The 26,152-nt window shown below is 37.2% G+C and overlaps 2 protein-coding genes across 3 annotated transcripts; one reads left to right on the top strand and one right to left on the bottom strand.

Annotated features, from left to right (window-relative positions):
* Positions 1 to 985: 985 nt before the first annotated feature.
* Positions 986 to 6,637, bottom strand: LOC140831135 (casein kinase 1-like protein 10). Of its 2 annotated transcripts, none has more exons than XM_073194932.1 (14): positions 6,094 to 6,637; positions 5,956 to 5,996; positions 5,248 to 5,317; positions 4,522 to 4,670; positions 4,333 to 4,428; positions 3,828 to 3,898; positions 3,247 to 3,308; positions 3,071 to 3,134; positions 2,886 to 2,970; positions 2,539 to 2,665; positions 2,390 to 2,463; positions 2,255 to 2,312; positions 1,693 to 1,826; positions 986 to 1,543 (listed from the first exon to the last, which is right to left on the bottom strand). In XM_073194932.1, exons 1-14 carry the CDS (start codon positions 6,167 to 6,169, stop codon positions 1,262 to 1,264), a joined length of 1,389 nt encoding a protein of 462 aa, XP_073051033.1. In that variant the 5' UTR covers positions 6,170 to 6,637; the 3' UTR covers positions 986 to 1,261. The 2 variants fall into 2 exon arrangements, with proteins under 2 accessions (XP_073051033.1, XP_073051025.1); XM_073194924.1 differs by having other exon boundaries at positions 986 to 1,546; positions 6,094 to 6,636.
* Positions 6,638 to 22,774: 16,137 nt separating this feature from the next.
* Positions 22,775 to 23,887, top strand: LOC140808048 (uncharacterized). The gene has a single exon (XM_073165053.1). The coding sequence runs from the start codon at positions 22,775 to 22,777 to the stop codon at positions 23,885 to 23,887; it is 1,113 nt and encodes a 370-aa protein (XP_073021154.1).
* Positions 23,888 to 26,152: the final 2,265 nt, after the last annotated feature.

Genomic DNA, 26,152 nt, shown 5'->3' on the forward strand with positions numbered 1-26,152 from the left:
GCCGGAAACGATTGTCGGAAAATTACCGACGGATTACGAAAAACCGTCGCTAATAGCGACGGTTTTTGAAAAACAGTCGCCGATCTTGTTTAGATCGGCGACGGTTTGTCTCAAACCGTCGCTAATTGGCTGTCGTCAGGTATTCGACCGGCGGTCGGCAGTTCATCGCCTGTCGGTCGGTGGTCGGCCGCGGGCGGCGGTCCGTCGGTGGTCGGCCGGCGGCGGTCGTGGAGGCGGCGGTGGTTGCGGGAAGTGGTGGTGAGTTTGAATTTAGGAGAAGGGTAAAATTGGAAAAATAGGAGGTATTAAGAGTGGGATAAATAATCCTAGGGGGTGAGGAGGTATTATTTTAACCTACCTAATATAACTTAATCATACCTAGGAGGGATAAGGTAGGTTTATTTAAAAATGAACCAAACGCTGGATTGGGCAGGATAAATTAGTCTATCCCTGCTAATCCATCAAACCAAACGGGGCGTAGGACAATGGAATCTATTTTTAAAAATTATATAAAATTTAAAGTAGTATTTTTTTCATCTTTTGAATCCCCAAAAATATTTCCCAAAATCTTTTACCCAAAAAATCACAACACTCGAAATAAACCAAATATAGCACAAGATTATGGGTTTGTTCATAAAGCCGTCACTTCTTGGCTACGTATTATTTTATTTTATACAAATGGAAGATACATACATGTTGTATGTCAATATGTATTATTATTTTTAATTTAATAAATATAATTAAACAATTACACGAAATTATTTTCGATTTAGAAAAGTTTTTCGATTTAAAAAAAAAAAAATTGTTCAGATTTTTTCTATGTAAAATATGAATTGAATTGAGAAGGTTTTTATTAAGATAAGAAATATTATTATAGAATTAAATGTTTTGATGTCCGTTCTAAAGATCTCTCGTTTAATAATATAACATAGATGATATTTACATGTCTAAAGAAAAAGAAAACCCACAAGGGGCACGAAGACGATACTATATATAAACATAATTTCTTAGAGAAACAACTATTTATCGTCTTGTAAAAATATTAAAGTGCCGCATAGAACTCATCAATTCCTTGGACGAGTTACGAGTATACTGTGAGCATTACAACATATAAGAATTCTAAAACAAAAACCTGATCAAGAAAATACAGTTGACAGAGTGATATATATAATATACCTGTTGATGCAAGCATTTTACATTGACACAGAAAGAATGCGCTCCACGTTTACTTATTTTACCAAATATAATTCACTCACAAGTTTTACTTCCTGATCGAGAGGAACTCGAAGCTTCGTAGAGGGTCGTCCCGAGTGGCTTTTGAAGTTACTGCAGCAGCTGAGCGAGAGAAAGATGATGGTTTGAGTTCCATTCCGGTTCCGGACTGAAGTCTTTGTGTTGTAGATAAACGACCATTGCCCGAAACCAGCCTGCTTGATTGCCAATTAGTGAGATCACCAGAGGAACTTGGTCTGAAGGTTGAAACAACAGCCTTCTTTGAAGAGTTGCCATTTCGAGAACTACGGCCTTTTTCTGATTCAGGTTGCTGCTGCACATGATAAACCAGAAAAATAGGTCCAAAATATCAAATGGAGCTACAATTTACAGTATATTAACCATCTGTTACAAATATCAGGAAGCAGTTCTCTCAAATCTTGATGATTGGTTTTTATGGGAAGGGCTAAGAGTAAATACCACATCCTTGGATGAAGGCACATCTTCTGATGTTCTGTGTCTCGGATGTTCACCATGTCGCCCAGACCCTGAAATATTTCTTCTAGAGAAAGCTTCAACCGCACCTGAAAATCTATCTCGAATATCTTGTCCAACTGAACAAAACATAAAAATATCAATCAAGCTCTAAATTCAACATTATAAATTTAATATAATTTAATGATTCAGCATATATATGTAAGCTATTTGAGTGCGTCCACTATTATTAATACTAGCAGATCGTGGCATACACATCTTTAATAAAAATAAAGAATGAAGTAGTTTTTTTAAAATTTTAAAATAAAAGTTATAAATTTTTAAATTTAGGAGTTAAAAAAATATTTAGAAAAATGTTAATATAGTAAATCTACGAAGTTATTTTGATAAGATGGAGAGAGTTTTAGGTAAATCTAAAATTAAACCACGACTTCATATAGTTAGTATAGGATGCTCTTATACTATACATAGAGAAAAGATATCTGTGAGAAAAATTATATCAAAAAAATTACATGCACGTGAGCTCATTTTGGTGAAAGTGAGATACCTGAAGTTCTTACTGGTTTTTCACCAGCCGTTCCAGCCACTGCATTGCCAGTGGGATTCTGCAGGAAGATTAACACCAATTACTAAATTAAAACAAAAGAAAAGAGCAACCAACTTAAAAGTATCCAGCACTCACTCTTGCTTTGGAACTAGCACCAATGTGAGGATATTTCAAGATGGTCCAATCAAATACATAGTCGAATTGGTAACCTACACAAACATTGCAAACTGTAACGCCAGAAATCTGGAAATCCTTAATATAATGACAGCTAAAGCTTTCAGTACCTTCACGGATAAATAAGTCCCGGAAGAGCCTTTTCAAGTAAGAATAATCTGGTTTGTCTTCAAATCTTAACGATCGGCAATAATGAAAATATGATATGAACTCTGATGGATATGCTTTGCACAGCACCTGTAATAATTACATATCAAGTGAACTTGCAGCAATTCTTATAACGAAGTAAACCAAATAATCCAGGAAGGGCACTGGCCAAAATGATTTAATCAGGTTATGCAAATAAAACTAGCAAGGTTTCTACATTTTTCAAGTCAAATATAAACCCTAAACCATATGTTTCAAATAAGGATACCACCATGACGAAAAAATACAAATTATACACAATTTTTTTAACCTCTATAGGAGTCAACATTTTCTTTTCACTAATCTTGTCGTATTTCTGCTTTTTGGTGCCAGCTTTGAGTCCCTGCCAGGGAAGACTAGAAAAAATTTCCAAGTAAGTACAGGATAAAAAGATTGGTGACTATGTGGGAGATATCGGAAATTATACATGGCCGAAATCCCACATGTTCAACCAACCTTCCTCTAAGAAAATACATAAGGACGTAACCAAGGGATTCCAAATCATCTCTTCGGCTTTGTTCTGCAATCATAATTAAATCACAAACCGATGAAGGAAAATAAATCATATCAACCCCTCGAAAACCTACTTTCTGGATAGGGAACATTCATATGATGCCTGATGCATCACTTACCAACACCAAGATGTGTATTGACACTAGCATAGCGAGCAGTGCCAGTTAGATTCTTATTTTCCCTGAAATAGAAGAAGAAGACATTCATCAATTAATATATCCAAGTTAACTAAACTGCAAGAAACTCTCAGATGCATGTGATTACATTATAAAAGCAAACCATAACCTTCTGACATGGTTAACACTCGTGCAGTCTAAAGGATCATAACTGCAAAATTCATAGACCCACCAAGGAAGTAGTCTAATGGCTACAATCACAAGAAAAATGTTCAACTCCATGCTTTTGTCACATCTCAGGTATGATGGAACCATGGCGTGAAAATGAATCATGTTAAACTATCCTTGTAATTCTTAAAAACCAAAATCCAAAATCCAAAAACCACGTGGTATTACCAGACTAGGCACTGTATAGGTCTTAAAAAGTTCAGAATCTACAATCAGTCAGAGTAAACGAATAAACAAAGGGTTAATTGGTAATCAACAACATTTAATAGCTTGAAAAAATCGACATAACATATCACAGATGATGAAAAATAAAATAGATGAAAATTTTCCGTATTCAAAATACATGGGAAAAGCACCTGTAGGGTATGTGCTTATGAGTCTGTAGATCCCTATATTTTTTTGCAAGACCAAAATCAATGATATAGACCTGCAACAATTACCTCAAGCATCAGTAAAAATGATACCAACACCATGCCAAAAGCAATGAGGTGAATGCATCAATTTAGAATTTAACATCCACAAAAGCAAAAGTCAAGAAAGTCAATAGTTTGGAATAATAGGAAAGACATTTTGTTGTCAATTATTCTAAGAAGAAACTAAACACAAAAACACTAGCAAAGAAACCAAATGCCTGTAGAAATTACACCTCAACTAAAAACTGAAATTTATCTGCTGCAACAGTTAAGAGTATATCCAATGTTCATTATACTTCGTTCATCGTTATGTGTGGAAAATGGTCAATTATACCATTTTTTTTAATTCTGATGTTCCATATCTGATGAGAAACAGATGGAGCAACAGAACTACCAGCGCAAGCCCATCAAAACACTTTCAAGACTGACAGTGATAGAAAAAACGAACCTGATTTGCTTTACGCCCTAATCCCATCAAAAAATTGTCAGGCTTTATATCACGGTGAAGAAAACCTCTAGAATGCATGTACTCAACTCTATTAATCTGAAAGTAATTTACAATATTAGACAGATCATAAAGTTCAATGGATACACTAATGACCTAAGAAAAGATTTACAATTTTTTCCAATTACTTACTAGTTGATCTGCGAGCATTAATACTGTTTTCAAGGAGAACTTCCTATTACAATAATTAAAGAGATCTTCCAGACTTGGTCCCAGAAGATCTATGACCATTACATTGTATTCACTCTCGACTCCAAACCATTTCAGGTTGGGAACACCATCTACATGACAATAGAAAGTGTCGTAAAATTTCATAAGAACAAGTGAGTAGAATAGCACTCATACTTCATACAAGAATCATTTTGATAAAATGATCATCTTGTTTATAAACAATCTGCAATCTGCATGTAGTTTAAGATGCTTCCTTCCAAGTCCCAAACACAGAGAAAAACAAAGGATGAAAGGGTCGAAGTTTCAATCCTCTTGAGAACCAAAAAGTTTTCGGTGAGTTCAATATATAATCACAGGCATCCCACTTCACCTCCTTAGCCCCAAAAAAACCCCACTAGAGAAAAGCCAACATGAAAATTGACTTTTGTGCATAGAAAGTTAGTTATTCTCGAGAAGTGCCTGCTACAGATTATACGACCAAAAGACATGTTAAGAAACTCTTAACAATATCTCAAATTGATAATTCACTGAGACGTTTAAAAGGATAAAGTTACATAATGTTAACAATACTTAGTCAACGGTGATCAAATCACAGGTTATTGTACATCAGAATGTACCTCCGCGACTTGATATCTTACAAGAATCTCTCTAGTAATGTGCATTTGTACTTGTGATAGAGCAACTTACTTCCTCCTTGGAGAAGCATATAAATTTTTGATTCATAATGAAGTTGAGGGTGCTTGGTCTTCACTGATTCCTGGAGCGCATGGTAATATGATAAAATATCAAAGTGGCAACTATATTTTACTTGTGAACATAGCATCAACACAAATCCTGTCAACTTTTTACCAGCAAACACCCAGCTTCTCAAAAAAAATCTAAAAAAAGAAGTTGTAGAGGAGCTAATGCAAAACAGAGAAAATAGCTTATTAAAATGAGCTGCATAAGATTGTAATCTCTTCAACATCAGATAATCCATGGCTGCTAGTTTTTTTTTTTTTTTGATAAAATACTGAACTTTTTTTTATGTCAGCAGGCTAAAGTTTTCCAAGCAACATTAGTTCAAATTTGGTGTGGTAGCACGGACATCAATATGTTTTTAATGACGTTTCTACAAGAAAAGAAACTTTTCCACCGACAAACACCGATAATTCTCCTTGGAAATAAAGGCCGATTCCATAGATGTGGTTTATAAACGTCTGTACTTGTTATATACAAGTTTCTGAACTAGCAAGGAATTATTGGTAGAGAAAAACATAGATCCAAGATTTCGAAGGTAATATTAAAAATTTCATATTTGATATTCATCAATCTATGTGATTCCCTTGCTCCAAACTTAACTACAACAAAGATGATGGTCAAAAGGAAGACACTATAATAAGCAAGGAAGCCTACCAACTTGACGGCTACTTCTTCTCCATTCGGTATATTCACTCCTACATCAATTAAGGAAAAAGAATCTTTATAGATACAAAAGAGATCAACCATAGACAAGATTCCCAACTGTTCATTACCAAAACTAGAATTAAGTACCTAAATAAAGTTCACCGAATGAACCACTCCCAATTTTTCTCCCAAGCTTAAATTTTCCACCCACGACATGATCCATGGCAATCGATTCAAATAATTAAGTCCCCAATTCCAACAGTTCCACTTAAATCAATAACCCTCTCCAATTTACAAGCTTGATAGATATTATTAGACCCGAAATCTCAACGAAGAGCAGAGATAAAACATCCGCAGAAACCCAAAATAATTCAAGAAACTGGAAGACTAACGGTTCAATATTGGATCCAACAAATCAAATGAAAAACATCAATCAAGAGACGATATTCCTCCTTTCCGCGAACTACATCCTAGACAAGGATACAAACCCTGAGCTAGAAACCCACAATTCACAGAGTCATCAATAATCCTCGATGAATTTACTCGAAACAAGATCGATCAACATAAGAAAATGCGATCATTTCATGCGAAATTTTACAAGGAGGAGACCAGTGGCGAAATTTGAGGGATGAGATTGAGAGAGATTAAAAGGTGAAAAACAATAATGGATTTGGTGCGTGCGAAAGCAAATATTAATTATATAAGGAGAAACCGGGGGATGTTAAAGAGAAGGCGATCGATGACATTTTTTTTAAAAAAAAAAAAAAAAAACTTATTTGATATTTTTACCACAAATTTCTAATTCGATTCGAATTTTTTATGAATATGAATTGGTACAACTTATCTTATATGAATTATGAGATTGTCTCATATAATATTTACTCGATAAAATAAAAAAATTTATGAGACTCTTTTATGAGTAAATTTTGGTAGATAAATATCATATCAAATCCGACTCATAAAAAAAAAATTCATATTAAAAATATTATTTTTCACTGTAAGTGTGAAACATGTCTCAAATAAGATTACATTTTGTAAATCATGGTTAAACCAAAATTAATTTTATTAGCGAAAGTTTAATGAGATATTAGTGCACCGATGCACGCATTACATGCTTATATAATATTTTTTATAATTCATTTAATTATATTTAAATGATGATCAGAATATAATTATAAGAAATAGTGAAGGACTACACTGTAATTTTGATATATAAATTATAAAACAAATTGCAAAATTAAAGAATAAAAAAATGAACTCGGTGAGAATTGGACCTATAATCTAAACCGAGAAACAATGACTCTATCCGCTGAACTACATATAACTTGCATTAAAATTTTAACATTTCATTAATATATATTTATTAAAACAGACCATGGCAATAAAATTAGTTACTGTAAGTATCTCAAACTTAATAGAATAGTACAGATACACTTCTACCCAAATACATTTAGTAAATTCAAACAAAGTTTTGGGGGTTGGTTAACTTCAAACAAATACGCAAGTATATGATGAGATATTTTTTTTAACAAGAAACTCAACTAGCTCTAAAATCATGATGTTACATATGATTAGAAAGGTACGTCGCAATTTAATGAAACTGATAAAATCACTAGCTAGAAATTTGTAATTTTCAAGTGACTTATAATATAAATGTAATGAGATCAGCAATATTGAAATTGATCATCTCTTTTTAATATTTAACGCAAATTTTCCTAAAAATCAAAAAATAAAATGAAACATAGTCCACGTTAAATTTATGAAACGTTCGCTGTTCGTTTTTTTTTAAAATATACTAGAAAAAAATTTCTAAATCATTCGGCCTAACCACATACAAATATATAGAAATATTTTGCACCTTTTAAAAATAAACTCACCAACTAATTATTTAAAAATCACAATAATGTAATTCAAAATATGAAAAAATCAAAACTAAAATTAGCATTTTTCATAATAAAGCATAGACATCGCAATCTCTCAAAATCTCTCAAAAGTATCATAAGTCATAAAATCTTTAAAGTGAGCTTAAATCATAAACATAATACGGAAAACTAGCAAAGGTCTTCGGATTATGTACAACATTAGTCTAGCTAGTTCAACCATTGAGTTCTCCATCAAAATCATGATCACCTGCATCGATCACACCTAGTGAATCTAATGACTCAGCAAACCTTAACCATGATAGCAAGTAATACATATACATTCACATACAACAGTAAAAAATACTTTTAATTAAATAACTTTTCATGAATATGCATTACTTTAAACATTTCATCATAAACATTTCCTTTCAGCATATACATATACTTTGTCATTTTATTGAATTCAGATCGTTAATTGTGACTTTGTTTCATCTGTATGTCGATGGACATCTATCTACGTATACCAGACGGTGGGGACATCAGCGACATTCTCACCCGTCAACTGAGCCTTGGTCTTACATATCATCATATCATTTCGATGGAAATACGATCGTCAAGCTCGCTCTGGGACCTTCTCCTGTAAATGGGCTCCTTCTAGGACCTTTCCTGCATTCGGGTTCTCTCTTGAGCCTTCCCCCAAGGACAGGCTCTCTCTGGAGCTTTTTCCCTCACGATATCCTCAATCATATCTTTTTTTTCACAATCAGGTCACCTCCTTCAACTTTTCATCATTTTCACCACTTATATATATAAATATATATATATATATATATATATATATATATATAATTTTTCTTTTAAAACCAAGCATGAATATGTATTTTAGGATTAAAGTTTCATCATAAAATTTCATAAACATTTTAACATTCATTACACCATTCAGGACACTGCCCGGACGTCTAACATTTTTCAGGTGTAAAATGATTGTTTTGCCCCTGAAGACCTTAACTTTCTCAATTTATCCTTAAACCTTAAAACGACGACCTAAATCCATCCAAACTAACATATCACCTTAGAATACGCCAATAAATATTTCTTAGACGTAAACATAAGAGCCTCTGAAGGAACGTTTGCAGAGCACCTTGAGGTGCTTCAAACAAAATATTCTCCAAGAGCTGCAATAGCTCGTATTCTAAAAATGTATACATCGATGAAATAGATCGAGTTTGGTATAGAACCAAGCAGAAAACACTCGAAATGATCTTTCGTTAAGAAACACTGATATATTTGTATATCTTGTATAACTGAATAACCAAAAGACTAGATTAGTTTTTGAATTCATTAGTTCAATTATGGTGAGAACTGAACCAACATATGCTCTAACTAGTTAAATCAGTTTTAAAAACAATAGTTAAATACACAAGATATGTTTATGGATGTTCTGAGACTTCAACTGCTCATACGTCACCCCTTCTACCACCCCTTGTAGGATTCACTAGAAGACTTTGATCGATACAAATACTTGTATAAACCCACCCAGCTTAGGACTTACCCACTGCCTTAACTGAACTCCTAGACTAGACTGAAGGCAGCATTTTCCAGTCAACACTTCTTTAATGTCTATGTGAGAAAGACTACATACACAAGTTTAACGTCTTTGTGCAAGACTGTATTTGAGTTGTGGTGTGTTTGTGTGAGAACTGATATCTGAAAACTACCCGAAAGTGTTCTCATACCCTGAGGGAAATATGCTTCTAAGTGTTCCCTCGACTAGGCTGAATGCTTCTCTCTTAAGCTGATATGACTTTGAAGCGTGCCCTTTTCTTTTCTCTCTTGTATTGTATATATCTTCACCGATCTTCACCCTCTATTTATAGACGCGAAGTTTGATCGTACAATGAGACTCAATTATTGCATCAGTTGCATTTTGAATATGTTCCTCGAAATTTGTCTTGTTCTTTTTGGAACACTTTTGTCTTTAAGCTTTGATGCAACGTCCATTATTGTCCTTTGACTAGACAAATGTTTTTGTACCTTTGCGCACAGCTGGATTCCACTTAGTTCAGCTTGTCTTGATCTGCAACTGATTTTCCAAACTGATGTTCTAAACTGGTCAGTTGAACTGGTTTTCAGTTAGGCTGGTGAAATCAGTTGACTCGTCAGTTGAACTGATTTCACTCTTGTTCAGTTGAACTGATTTCAGTTGGGCTCTTCATCAGCTGAACACTCCTTCAGTTGGCCGGGATTCTGAGGTTCTCCTGCTGAACCACCTATCAACTGAACAATCAGTTGAACTCATTTACGACACATCAGTTGAAATAGTCTAATTTGGTTGATCAGTTGATGCTTTCAGTTGGCGTCTTCGACAGCTTCAGTTTTGGCTCGTAACTTATTATATCAGTTATCTGCGCACTAAAGTAGATCATTAAAAACAAAATCACAATTTTTTTTCACATCAAAATTATGATTGCGAACACGAAATGTTCCAACAATTTCTCCCTTTTTGATGATCACAAAACTTGAACAATTAAAGTTTAAAAAGAAGTTCTCCCCAATGAGAGAATCAAAGAAATAAAGAAAAGCTTTTTAAAGAAAAGTTTTTCAGTTCGAGGAATAGCAGAAAGAAACGCTCTCTCTCAACAACTGAATGAAATAATTTGAAAACAATTTTTCGGTTCGAGGGATAATTCTAAACAAAACTCCCCCTCAGAAACTGAATGAAAAGCTCCCCTTCAAAAATATAATCATTTATGTGATTAATGAAGTCTTGGTATCAATCAAGAACTTTAGACAACAAATTTTAAAATAGCAGTTCAGTTATGTAAAGGCTAACTGGATGAACAAGATGTTTATTTAATCAAATAAACGTCCCTAGTATTATACATCTGCGCATATCAACCAATGTAAGGGAAATTGCTACTCTACTAGCAGACTTTAAATAACATCAAACATCAGTTAATTTACACATAATAAAACTGAATATACTAACAACTGGTCGCCTTGAATGCTTTGAATGTTGCAAAGATTTTGAGTTTCTTTTTCCAGAAGATCAGCTAATTTTCCTTTGCACTTGATCTCTGTGCTGGCTAACTGGTCGAACTGACTCAAACTGGACTCAACTGGTGCTGAACCGCATTGATCATCTATATTTGATCTGATATGGCAATTAAGCGGCGACACTTCTGATGATTAAGCTCCACTTAACTCATCAGTTTCAGCTGATAGGTTTGTTTGTTGATCAGTTGGACTGGTAGACTTGCAACAGAAATAATGTCCTTTGAGCAGTTTAGTTGAACTGCTGTCAGTTGAACTCTACACCCTGCTAGCTACTTAAAACAACAAAGTTAATGAATCGAGAGAAGTGGCTACAATGTTAGTTGCTGAGCCAGGAACCTTTTCTCTCCTCATAACAAAAGCATAAAATATTTAAGATGATTTTGAAATCCATTTTAAATAACATTTTAAAACATATTTTAAAATATCTGTTTTCAAATGTCCTTCTTAGAACTACTAGCTCTGATACCAATTGAAGGAACGTTTGCAAAGCACCTTGAGGTGCTTCAAAAAAAATATTCTCCAAGAGCTGCAATAGCTCGTGTTCTAAGAATGTATATATCGATGAATTAGATCGAGTTTGGTATAGAACCAAGCGAAAAACACTCGAAATGATCATTCGTTAAGAAATACTGATATAGTTGTATATCTTGTGTAACTGAATAACCAAAAGACTATATTAGTTTTTCCATTCATTAGTTCGGTTATGGTGATAACTGAACCAACGGATGCTCTAACTAGTTAAATCAGTTTCAAAAACAATAGTTAAATAGTTAAATATACAAGATATGTTTTATGGATGTTCGGAGACTTCAACTGCTCCTACGTCACCCCTTCTACCACCTCTTGTAGGATTCACTAGAATAATTTGATCGATACAAATACTTGTATAAAATCACCCAGCTTAGGACTTACCCAGTGCCTTAACTGAACTCCTAGACTAGACTGAAGGCAGCACCTTCCAGTCAACACTTCTTAATGTATATGTGAGAAAGACTACATACATATATTTAACGTCTTTGTGCAAGACTGTATTTGAGTGGTGGTGGTGGTGGTGTGTGTGTGTGTGTGTGTATGAGAACTGATATCTGAAAACTACCCGAAAGTGTTCTCACACACTGAGGGAAATATGCTTCTAATCTAAAGCTGATAACACGTTTAACCGTTCCCTCGACTGGGCTGAATGCTTCTCTCTTAAGTTGATATGACTTTGAAACATACCCTTTTCTTTTCTCTCTTGTGTTGTATATATCTTCACCGATCTTCACCATTTATTTATAGACGTGAAGTTTGATCGTACAGTGAGACTCAATTATTGTATCAGCTGCATTTTGAATCTGTTCCTCGAAATTTGTCTTTTATTTCTGGAACACTTTTGTCTTTAAGCTCTGATGCAACGTCCATTATTGTCCTTTGACTAGAGAAATGTTTTTGTACCTTTGCGCACAGCTGGATTCCACTTAGTTCAACTTGACTTGATCTGCAACTGATTGCTCCAAATTGATTTTCTGAACTGGTCAGTTGAACTGGTTTTCAGTTAGGCTGGTGAAATCAGTTGACTCGTCAGTTGAACTGATTTCACTCTTGTTCAGTTGAACTGATCTTCAGTTGGGCTCTTCATCAGCTGAACACTCCTTCAGTTGGCCGGGATTCTGAGGTTCTCCTGCTGAACCACCTATCAACTGAACAATCAGTTGAACTCATTTACGACACATCAGTTGAACTGGTCTGGTTTGGTTGACCAGTTGATGCTTTCAGTTGGCTTCTTCGAAAGCTTCAGTTTTGGCTCGTAACTGATTATTTCAGTTTCAGTTATCTGCGCACTAAGGTAGATTATTAAAAATAAATAAACAAGTTTTGTTCACATCAAATTTAAGATTGCGAACATGAAATGTTCCAACATACTCGACTAATTTCTCAATTCGTTTTAAAGCTTAACCCTACTCATCGGTTTTAATCCGTATTGACTCAAAACATAACCAAAACTTACCAAATTTGAACTATAGCTTATTAACACCTAACCATACCATATACAACCCAAATCAAGCCAATTATAACCATTGCACAAGCCTAGAACCTTGCTAGAATTTCTACACCTATTATCTCAAATCCCTAGCTTAACTTTCCATGCACCCCTTCGGCCCTAGCACTCAACCAACAAGACCAGCCAATATGAACATTTCCTAGGATCATGACCGAACCCTAGAGACCCCGCTGGACCGAGCTTAAAAGACCTAGAACCCACAGCCCCGAAACCCAATCCTCCTGCCTCCTTGCACCAACACCCATTTAACCCCTCTAGGATCATCATACAACTCTCTTGAGACCCCTGGATGTGTCCCATATGCAGCACACAGCCTTGCCCTTCTAGAACCCAAAATTCAAAAACCCTAGTTTATCAAAAACCCAAATTTTCGTTCGATATTTTTTGCCCTACCTTTTCCAGCCTTTAAACATGAACCAAAAGACCCTTAAACATGTGGAAAAACATCACTTCCCATAGCACTACCATGACAGCCTCTTTGTACAACATAAGCAAGAGTTTTAAAAGATGAAAACTTAAGTTTTATAATGTTTATGCAATAAAAACGAAAATATACAAAGTGTACCATGTTTTTCATACAATCATGTACCAAAACATATAATGTGGTGCGAAAGATGAGTGAAGGAAGATTAATATGTGCCCTTGCATTTATTACGCACAGAAAACGACTTGTAATGCGAGGGACATTGACGTAGGGAGGACCTCGCTGGAATTCTGCACTATTCGCGTGATTGTCCTCTCAAAAATTCGTGTGGTGTGTCTGTTTGTGTGCTGTTGGAGAGTCTTTGCGTTTGTCTGTACCTGTGTTTGTGTAGAAGGCTTAGGGTTTTGGAAGGCTTTTAATTGATATAGATACTTGTATAGCAAGCTAGGCTCAATAACCTAGTATAACAGGCCCATCAGATTGTAATTAAAATATTTTTTTAGGTTGCTTCTCGAAAATATTAACCGGGTGTAAAGCCCGGAATTTTAATCCTAATAATTTGTAATTATTGAATGATAATTTGATATGATTATGAGAGGATTAATCGGGACACGAAATAAGAATACGTGTGATAATGTATGTGCGAGAGCCGAAGGTCTCGCGCATATGCGCGAAGAGTAGGCGCGCATATGCGCGAGTAAGACAGTAGCCCATGATGCAAGACAGTAGCATCGACACACATGCGCGACTTTATGCGCGCACATGCGCGAGCAATCCAGAAAGGTTGGCGCACATGCGCGACTTGGATTCGCGCACATGCGCGACACAACCCGAGAGTTGTGAAGAATTACTCGCGCATATGCGCCGATCAGGGGCGCGCATATGCGCGAGGCGAGGTGCCAGTCACGCGCCGAGACTTAGTGTCTCGCGCATATGCGCTGATAGATGTCGCGCATATGCGCGAGACGTGTATTACAAAGGATGAGCCACTTGTTTGTTGCATGCGTGAATTGTATATATATATATATATATATATATATATATATATATATATATATATATATATATATATATATATATATATATATATATACACACACGAAGGTAAAGGGGAAATCAGAAGGAAAATAAGAAAAACCGAGGCCAACTTCACCATCTGATTTTAGAATTTGATTTACGAGGAATCCGTCCGTCTAATTTTGAATCCGACTTCGGTACCGAGTTCCTATCAACGCAGGCTACAACTGGACGTAAGTTTTGCTACGTTCTGACATGTTTTGAAATTATGATATTGTCAGAATTGAATAGGATTCTTATATGATGTTCTTGTCATATTAGACATCATATAATCGAAGTCAGATTAAGAAACGGACTGATCATGTAATTGTTATGATTTTTGGAGTCGATTTGACTAAGAACTCATATCAGATATGTATGGTTATTGAGATTATGACTGGCATCGACATTAATTATGAGTTCTGATATTATCTGTGATGTTTGGATTGACGGGGTTATCGAGACTGTATTGTTATACCGTCGAAACATCAGTTGATTGATATTGAACAGATTCGGTAGTGATTTTGATTATATCGTAGTATTGTCGATATGAATTGGATGGTGTCTTGATTCGACATTGATCAGATTATGTGTTTTGATTTGAATTGATCAGAACAGGTTCTGAATTGAGTTGTTATTGATATTATATCTGTTCGGTATTGTTATTACCAGATTGGGAATGAACCGAGATAGAGTCGGGACTTCTTCTTCTTCTTCTGAGCGAGAAGATAAAGGTATAAATTAATGTTGAGTTGGGATTGCACAACTCGAGTGAGGTTTGACTCGAGTTTCCCTAAATCACATACTTTACTTTATTGCATTGATATTTGCATTGAGTTGACTGATGTACTTGTTTTCTTGATTATAGATAGCAGATATCAGATGAGTAATCTTGTGACAGAAGTTCCTGATAGTGGTGGAATCGCCACGGGAACATTGCACGATGTCTCAAGATAACGATATTAGCGATAAAGCTACAGTCTATGACGGATAGGTCACAGTCTATGACGGATAGGTCAGGACTCCGGATGTTTGGTTATATCGAGTAAATAGAATTGGAATCTCTCTATTACGGAAATCGATATAGGAACACCATAATTGGTTATATCGGAATTCGATATAGGAACACCATATTTGGTTATATCGAGTAATAGGAACAGAGTTCCTTCTATTACGGAATTCGATATAGTAACACCACATTTGGAAACCGGGATCCCTAGGCTAGGATTGAATCTAGTCTAAAACGTAGAGTCACGAGTTTGAGTGACAGTTATATCGATTGATATTGACAGATGTTGAATTATGTTCCTGATATTGGTACATGCTTAGAATATGATTATTCCTGATATTGAATTATGTTCCGGATCAGGGTACATGTTTAGAATATGACTTATTCTTGTTATTGATTCATATCATGATTTTGATATAGGATATGATTTGCTGTCTTATGATTTTATATTGTTTATATGATGGCATGTATACATGATTTATACTGGGATATTTATATCTCACCGGAGTTATCCGGCTGTTGTCTTGTTTGTATGTGTGCATGGCAACAGGTGGGCTAGGATTAGGGTCAAGAAGAGAACGAGGCTGGACTAGATAGCGTGGAGATCCGGGCTTTGAAGCAACTTAGGATTCAGCACTGACTTGTAGTTGAACCTAGTTGGATTATTGTAGATCATACAATAATTGTATGCTATGTTTAATATGTAATTTGAATTTAATTACAGTACGTTTCCGCTTTGCATTTTAAAAAAAAAAATTTTAGACCCTGTTCATTATACTTGATTATTTATTCCTAAAGATGATTAAGGAATGGATTAACGTCCGGGTCCCCACACCGGGCCTCCAAAAAGTCGTTATTTTCGTCAAAATTGATTTTCGGTTTAAAATACAACTCGGTGCGTAAAAACACCTCAAAATACCTCATTTTTGAAGATACTTATTAAAATATAGTATATATTAAATAATTAAAAATAATCATTTAATAAAATATTTTCTCTTATATGGTCCTCAGTCTCCATTCCTCGATCGCGTGTCGAATATCTTTTAAAACACAGTTTTATGCATTCTAGTAATATATTCAAATAAACATGAAAGCATGACTTAAACATGCATTTAATGCAATTAAAATAAACTAATTAAATACATAAAGAATTTGTTAACTTACATACATTTGGTTCACGTGGACCTTCAAATTTTTGGGACGTTACAATTTAATACATCCTTTTTAATATGACAAAAATTATATGAGACGGTCTCACGGGTTGTATTTTGTGAGACGGGTCTCTTATTTGGGTTATCCATTAAAAAATATTACTTTTTGTTGTGAACATGGGTAGGGTTGACCCGTGTCACAGATAAAGATTCGTGAGACCGTCTCACAAGAGACATACTCTTTTAATATTATCCCATTTAAGTATGTATCAGATGATCAATCATAATGTTTCCTCATATAAAAGAAAAGTTATAATCTTACAAAAATTTGTCACATTGTTCATTTGCTAAAATATTATTTTAAAATAAAAATGTAGAGTGAACATTTCAACTTTTTTTGGGTTTTTTTTTGTTTTTACATTATAGAACCTGTAGTCTCTATATTCAATAGACACTGGGTAAACTCAAGGATAATGGAGTAATCTACAAATCACGTTAGTCAAGTAAATCGCACTGGACAAACTCTATGTGACTAGCTCGTCCAAGAAAATGTATGTTGATAGAATGAATCGAACTACTGACCATTTATCAAACGTTTACCTACTTTACCAACTACACGAGCTTTCGTTTGTGTAGATTTTGTTTTGTGATACTTTTTTAAAAACATCTTTTATATTTAATGCTTTTTTTTATTGATACTTGAATGGAATTAGGGTAAATTAGGGAAAAAAATTATCAATTTAAGTTTCAACTTAGGGTTTACTCTCTATGACCAAAATTTTTAGTTCGAACTCCCAAATTTTGACAAAGTGATCAAAAATATCCTTGTTGTTATAATTGAGCTAGAAATGGTATCAGAGTGATGGATTGTGTGAGGGCACCTTGGAAGGGTGCTTCAAATACAATATTCTCAATGAGCTGCAATAGCCCGTGTTCTAAGAATGTGTACATCGATACATTAAATCGAGTTTGGTTAGAAACCAAGCGGAAAATACTCAAAGTAATTCTTTGTTAAGAAAACTGATCAGTTTTATATCATGTATAGCTGAATAACTAAAAATTACATGGGATTAGTTCTGACTTATATCAGTTCAGTTATGGACAGAACTGAACTGATATCAGCTAGAACTGATCAAATCAGTTAAGAACAAAAACAAGTAGTTAAACATAAATAACACAAGATATGGTTATGGATGTTCGGAGACTTCAACTGCTCCTACGTCACCCATTCTACCTCCTCGGGTAGGATACACAAGAAGACTTTGATTATTTACAACAAATGTAATTACCCACCCAGCTTAAGGCTTACCCACTACGTAACTGAACTCCTAGTCTAGACTAAAGGCATCACCTTCCAGCCAACACTTGTTTAACGTCTGTGTGTCAAAGACTACATACACATGTTTTATATCTTTGTGCAAGACGGAATTTGAGTGGTGGTAGTGTGTGTGTGAGAATTGATCTCTGAAAACTATCCGAAAGTGTTCTCACACATTGAGGGAAATATGCTTTTAAAACTAAGATGATAACATGTTGAAGTATTCCTTCTGAGCTGATTGCTTCTTCAAAGCTGATAAGCATTATGCGTGCCCTCTCTATATTTTATCTTTTAACTCATCAACTCTCATATTTTTCTTCACTGAGCTTCGCCTTCTATTTTTAAGGGCGTTTGGCTGAGCGTACAATGAGACTCTGTGAATGAATCCGTTGCAGTTTGAATTTGTTCCCCCAAATAAATATCTGGAACATTTGGCTTTAAGTATTGCTGCAACGTCTCTTATTGTACTTTTATCATACAATTGTTTTTGTACTTTTGTGCACAGCTGGATTAAGCTTGTCGTATCTGCAAATCGGTTCGCTCCTAACTGATGTTCTAAACTGGTCTTGAACTGGTGAGATGAAATCAGTTGACTCGTCAAAAGAACTAATTTCACTCTTTCAGTTGAACTAGTCAGTTGGGCTCTTCATCAGTTGAACACTTCATCAGCTGGCTAGGCTTCTGAAGGTCTTCTGCTGAACCACCTATCAACTAGACAATCAGTTGAACTGCTCTTGATACTTCAGTTGTACTGGTTTAGTTCGGTCATTCAGTTGGCACTTTCAGTTTGCGTCTCGATAGCTTCAGTTTAAGCTTGGTATTTGATCAGTTCTAAGCCTTATCTGAGACGTCTGATAAATTTTTTTTCTGAAAACGTACTAGAAATTCTTTTTTTTTTTCAAACCTCACTTAGCATTCGGCCGAACCATAAAATATTTTTGACATCATTTTAAAATAAAACAACCAACTTTAAAATTGAGAAATACAGCTCATACTATAATCTCTCAAAAACTTCTCCAAACATGAATAAAAATTCGTAAAATATTTTTAACATAACTTGAAATCATAAATCATAATTAGTGCGGAAAACTAGTGTCGGTCCTCGGGTTATGTGCACCTTCAGTCCAGCAAAGTTTACCATCAAGACCATCATAAACATTATTATCATAATCACATGCATCAATTACACCTAGTGAGTCTAAAGACTCAACACGTCATATCCTTGATAACGAGTAATACGTAATACAGTTAACATATAACAGTGAAAATATTTGTACTTAAAATATCGTTTTTATGAAGATGCATAAACATAAACATTTTCGTAACATTTTCATGATGCATAAAAATTTGAAATAAAAACATTTTCATAATCTTATGCATAAACATTTTCATATAAACATATTCATATCCATATTCATATAAACATATTCATGTCCTCATATTCATATTCATATTAACATATTCATATTCATGTTCGTGTATGTTGAATTCAGATCGTGATTGTGACTCGTATTCTTAAATGTGTTGGGCGATGGATCCATCTAGAGAAAACCACAGTACTGGGCGACAGGGACATCAACAACACTCACCGGTCAACTGTGTAAGAACCAGATTTCCCACCATTTAATTAAAGAATTGTAAGGGAAATCTTAACATAAGATTTTTGTATGGTATAAAAATAAGACTTGCATAGTGGAGAATATTTTTTTTATGGGATATGTGGAGATACTATTGGACATGCAATATTGTATTGATGTATTGTGTTTAAGCATGCAATTTTCGAATTGGAAGGAAATTCTTGCAAGATTGAATATCATGCAGATTAAAAGGATTAAGGCTTGATTATTGCTTAAGATTTTCGAAATCCTCCTAGATTAATTGCCTAATTATTGAGGTGGATAGATACATGGTTACTTGGAAGAAAATAATCAAAGATGGCTCAAAATCCTCCCCAAGTTAGCATCACTATTTTCGAACCAATCAAGGAGGAAAGAATCAAGGATTTAATCTCACACACTTGGTAGCTGAATTTCGAAAAAGAGCAAGGAAATTGGAAGTCAGACATTGAGAGATTTGAGGCCTAATTGGGTAAGATTTCAATACCAAGTTGAACACCCTCCCCTCACCTATAAATAGGCCAACCCTCCTAGCCATTCCTTACACCAAAATTTCGAAACCCATAGCTGCAATTTTCGAAAATTCAGCAGATCCCCCTAGCCGAAATACTGGACAAAAACCGTCCAAGGAACCAAGCCGAAGCGCTGCCCGAGTGAGGAGCACGAAGCGATCCACTTTTCAAAGCCAAGCACCTACGTTTTTCGCACCAATATTTATTGTAAGTGGGCTATTTTTAAACTTTAAAATTTCGGATTTGGGTATGCATGTTTTCGATTTTTACAAGAAAAATAAATAGTCGAGTACAATCTTCTTTCTACACTTTTCTTGTTTTGTCATACGATTTTAAAAGCACTGTGAGGAGTCGACTGTATATGGGAGGGAATCCCAACCACGACGTACCCTTACTCGGTGGGGGACATAACCGCTATACGGCCTCGCCCCCTTAGAGGAGTAAAAATTAGGGACTGACGTCAGTAAACCGTAGAAAGTAGATGAGTCGCAGTGCTGGGTCAATGTTATGCATGTTTATGAAGTATGTATGAAAGTCATGAAAATCTCGAATTTTATGCATGTTGTTTTATTGTGCTCGATATTTCCCCCACTTGCTGAGTATTCCCAAATACTCACTCCCCTTACAACCCTTCCCAGATAAGCCCGAAGAAGAACTCGAGGATGAGGAGTCCGAACAGTTCTGGGGATGGTGAACGCTCAAGGAATTTAGTTTAAGTTATTATTAATTAGATTTACGTTTCCGCATTAAAATTCTGTTGTCTTATTTATTTTGGTAATTGTAAAGACATTGGTTATTTAATTTGAGATTATGATATATAAACTGGTTCGGGTTATACTGTGCTACAAGAGGATTATTGTTGCGATTGTGTGATTGTGAAAAAACGCCGGTGTCATTCCCGAGTTTCGGGGCGTGACATTTAAGTGGAATCAGAGCCGTCAGGTTCATAGTCCGGTTGGGAAAAATCGATTTTCAAGAAGAAAAAAAACGAAAAATTTTCGGTGGAATTTTAACTCGAGGCCGATGCTATCCCCTCCGAAACGGCCCAACGAGCAAGGCTCACCACCCTAAAATTGTGAGCACCACGCTGAAATCGCGAAAATCCTTCGTTTAGGCCTCCAAAACGTCGTTTTTGCCGTTTTATGAAAGTTTTGTAACCCTTATAACTTTTCGTGGGAAACTCCGAATTCGATTCCGTCAACTGTTCTGGAATCCTCTCAACATATGCTTCGAACCCATATGTCTAATTCCAAACTTTTCATTTTTGGAATAAAATATATATTTATTTAAATTTCGAAAATTTCATATATATTGCATATTCTCACTTGTTATATACTGTCTATTTCGGATTCTGAGCATTTCCATTTTTGATTTCAGGAAATGGCTCCATCTACTCCCATGCGACCCCGTACTCGTGTCCAAGCTGCCCTTCGTTTGAAGGAGCTTGCCCTTCACTATCAGTCCCGTCAGATTCGACGACTTAGAGCCCGATTGAGTGAGGGGAGGAGTGAGGTCGAAACCTTAACCGCTGAGAAAGAAGAGATTCAGGTCCGCCTTAATCAGTCTATCTATCAAGGTGAACTAGTTAGGGGAGATAACATGGACCTACGGGACGTCATAGAGCAGTGCAAATATCAAAATGGAAAGTTGCGAGAGGATGTGGAGCGCTATCGCAAAGAATTTGAGGAAGAAAAACAGCTGAATGTCAGGAGCAAAAAGAGACTAGAAAATTTGAGTGAGGCTATAAGCTGCATTGCCAAGGTGAACTATCAGCTGACTCAACATGGTGAAGCGCTGAAGAACAAGATCAAGGAGAAGAAGAAGGGGTACGAACTGCGCCACCAGTGTACCGTGCATCTGTTGGACGAGGCAGAGGCAGATGTTCAAGAGTAGAAGACACAGTTGGCCCAGCTTAATGCAGAGAATGCCCAGCTTAATACAGAGAATGCCCAGCTCAGCCACATGGAGGAGATTCTACAAGAGGAAGAGCCGGAGGAGGAGCCGGAAGAAGAGGAGCCGATAGAGATTGACGAGCCTATAGCTGCCATAGGAGATGGAGAGATTGATGATTAGAGTTCTTAGTTACCTTTCCCTATTACTAGGAGTTTATCCTTCCATTGTTGCTATTTTATTTTTCAGTCAGCATGACTTATTTCCATTCAATACGCTTTGTTCATTCAGTTGTTTCTTTAAATTCGAAGATTAATAAAGTATGATTATTATTTATCTCAGTCGTTCATCTATATTCAAATTATGTTTATTTATTGACTCAGTTATTCCAGCATAACTTATCTATTAAATCTTGTCGATATATACAACAAATTCTTAGAAGCGTTTAACTTGTAGGAAATGGCCGGTAGACCACCAAGACAGAACCGCAACCCCCGTTATGCTAACAACAACAACAACACTAATGAAGAAGGCAACGTACCTCCACCTCAGTTCAGTCTTAATCAAGCAGACTTGATGGCCATAGCTACCATCGTGGCGACGACACTGCAAGGATTAGTGAACCCGAATGCCAATCAACCACCACCACCTCCACCACAGCATGGATTCAAGTTCCATTATGAATCCCTGCGCAAGAACAGGTGCCCAACTTTCAGTGGCGCTGCCGACCCCGAAGTTAGCTAGAGCTGGCTCAAAAGCGTGGAAACTCAGTTGAGACTGTTGGAAGTCCCGGATGCACTAAAAGTGGACGTGATAGTGCCTTTCCTGGAAGACAAGGCTGCTAAATGGTGGGAAGAGTCTCGCCAGCCATGACCGCTGCTGGACCAATCACATGGCGAATCTTCCGGGAAACATTCCTAAACAGTACTACCCGGCAGAAGTCAGACTGCAGAAGCTAAGTGAATTTGAAAACTTCAGTCAGGCTCCAGACATGTCAGTAGTAGAATATACCTCTCAGTTCAACGCCCTTGGATCATATGCTCCGGCGATTATGGCGGATGAAGTTCTAAAATTGCACCGCTTTAAGAAGGGATTGAACAGTAGGATCCAGTCAGATCTAGCGGTCTACCAACCTGCCAACTTTTCAGATTTGATGGGTGCGGCTATCCGAGCCGAGGCTGATATTCGTCGAAGAGAAGGGGAAAACAGGAACAAGCGACCCCTTAACAGCCAGCCTTCTCAAGGGAGACCAGTGTTCAAGAGGCCCAATCAGTCGGGCGGACCTCTCTCAGGGAAATTCCCCGCCACTAACTATCAAGGACTCAAGACATGCTCAACATGTGGCTTCAAGCACTCTGGGGAATGTCGAAGGGCCAGCGATGTATGCTTTGGATGTGGGAAAGTGGGGCACCGAATTGCAGAATGTCCTACTGCTGCCAACCGACCAGCAGGGCCAAACAGAGGAACTGGGCCAAATACGGGAGCAGGCCCTAGTAAACCAAAGGAGGACAAACCCAATGCTAGAATCTTTGCCATGACTCAGGAAGAGGCTGACGACGCAACTGAAGTCGTGTCAGGTACCATTCTAATTCAGTCAGTGCCTGCTTATGCATTATTTGACTGTGGTGCTACACATTCCTTTATGTCTAAGAGGTTTGCTAAGAAGTTAGGACGTAAGCCGGATAAACTAACTGAACCCTTCCGAATAGCCACACCTACTAATAGAGCCGTGGAAACGTACGAGATTTACAGAGATTGTAAAATCAGTATCAATAATCAGACTTTTAGCACCGACTTGATACAGTTGATCATGGTCGATTTCGACATCATCTTAGGGATGGATTGGTTAGCAAGAAACAATGCAGTAGTAGATTGTAAGGGAAAGGAAGTCAAACTCCGGACCCCAAATCAAGAAGAAGTCGTGTTTCACGGTACTATTGTCCGCATCTCAAGCTTGGAAAGCCATGAAATCCGGAGAAGACATCTACCTAGCAATGGTCAGTGAGGAAAAAGAAGAAGTCGAGCTGAAACTGGAGAACATCTCGGTAGTGAGAGATTTCCCAGATGTTTTTCCAGAAGAACTCTCAGAGACGGTCCCGAACCGCGAGGTGGAATTCGAGATCAACCTGGTTCCCGGTGCGGCACCAATCTCTAAAGCACCTTACAGAATGGCACCAGCCGAGCTCAAGGAGCTAAAGGAACAGCTCCAAGAATTGCTAGACAAGAGGCAAATTCGACCGAGTGTGTCCCCATGGGGAGCTCCAGTACTCTTCGTCAAGAAGAAAGACGGTAGTATGAGATTGTGCATCGACTACAGAGAATTGAACAAGATCACCATCAAGAACCGGTACCCTCTACCGCGGATAGACGATCTGTTCGATCAGCTTAAAGGAACCGCCGTCTTTTCTAAACTGGACCTGAGGACAGGTTATCACCAGCTGAAGGTCAGGGCTGAAGACATTCCCAAGACAGCCTTTCGAACCAGATACGGGCATTATGAATTCACAGTTATGCTTTTTGGTCTGACCAACGCACCGGCAGCATTCATGGATCTAATGAACAGAGTGTTCAAGCCATTTCTGGATCACTGCATAGTGGTATTCATCGACGATATCCTCGTCTATTCTCCTGACGAGACGAGCCATGAAGAACACCTTCACCTTGCTCTGCAGACCTTAAGAGAGAATGAGCTCTACGCTAAGTTCAGTAAGTGTGAGTTCTGGCTAAGGAGTGTGTCATTTCTAGGACACGTAATCTCAAGAGAAGAAGTTTCAGTAGATCCAAGGAAAGTAGAAGCAATTACCGAGTGGCCGAGACCTAAGAACGCCACTGACATCCGAAGCTTTCTTGGATTGGCAGGGTATTACCGAAAATTCGTCGAAGAGTTCTCCTCGATAGTCGTGCCACTAACGAGACTCACACAGAAGAATTCTAAATTCACCTCGAGTGAGGATTGCGAGAAGAGTTTCCAGACACTGAAAGAGAAACTCGCGTCCACACCAGTGCTGATCTTGCCAGCAGAGAATAAAGATTTCACTATCTACAGTGACGCCTCTAAGGACGGTCTAGGGTGCGTACTCATGCAAGAAGGAAGAGTGATCGCCTATGCGTCAAGACAGTTAAAACCGCACGAGCAGAATTATCCTACTCATGACCTGGAACTAGCAGCGGTTGTCTTCGCCTTAAAGATTTGGAGGCACTATCTCTATGGTGCTAAATGTGAAATCTTCACAAACCATCAGAGCCTCAAGTACTTGTTCACCCAAAAAGAACTTAATATGAGGCAAAGGCGATAGATCGAACTCCTGAAGGACTACGACTTGACCATAAGTTACCATCCGGGTAAAGCAAACAAGGTGGCTGATGCGCTAAGTCGGAAGGACCGTGGCAAGGTAACTCTAGCATCCCTCTCTACCCAGCCATGCCTACAGGAGACTGTCAAGTTAAACCAGGATCGAGACCCGGTACTGACTAATCTTAAAGAGCAAGTCAGAAAAGGGAAGTCTCAAGATCATAAGATTGATGACAAGGGAATCTTGTGGATGAAAGAGAGACTGTGTGTGCCCGACAGTGATAACCTTCGCCAAGAGATAATGGCAGAGGCGCACAAGTCAAAGTTCTCAGTCCATCCAGGCAGTACAAAGATGTACAGGGATCTCAAGAATAGTTTCTGGTGGAATGGCATGAAAAGAGATGTAGCTGAATTCGTCTTCAGATGTCAGGTATGCCAGCAGGTCAAAGCAGAACACCAGCGACCTGGAGGATTACTGCAACCTCTGGAAATTCCCGAGTGAAAATGGGAACATATTTCAATGGAATTTGTGGTAGGATTGCCAAAGTCTAGGCAAAGCCACGACGGTATATGGGTGATCGTGAACAGACTCACAAAGACTGCACACTTCCTACCCGTCCGCATGAATTACAATCTCGATAAGTTGGCTTCACTGTACATGGACAACATCGTGAAACTGCATGGAGTGCCAGTTAGCATCTTATCTGATAGAGACCCGAGGTTCGTCTCGCGATTTTGGAAGAGCTTTCAAGAGGCCGTGGGAACGAAAGTGACCCTAAGTACGGCCTATCATCCTCAGACAGATGGGCAAACAGAGAGAACCATACAAACTTTAGAGGATATGCTGCGAGCATGCGCTCTTGAATTCAGTAGCAACTGGAGCACTCATTTATCCCTAATTGAGTTTGCTTACAACAACAGCTATCACAGCAGCATCGGAATGGCTCCATACGAAGCCCTTTATGGAAGGAAATGTCG

This window comes from Primulina eburnea, chromosome 1 (genome assembly GCF_022965805.1).
Source record: "Primulina eburnea isolate SZY01 chromosome 1, ASM2296580v1, whole genome shotgun sequence".
Taxonomy (NCBI): domain Eukaryota; kingdom Viridiplantae; phylum Streptophyta; class Magnoliopsida; order Lamiales; family Gesneriaceae; genus Primulina; species Primulina eburnea.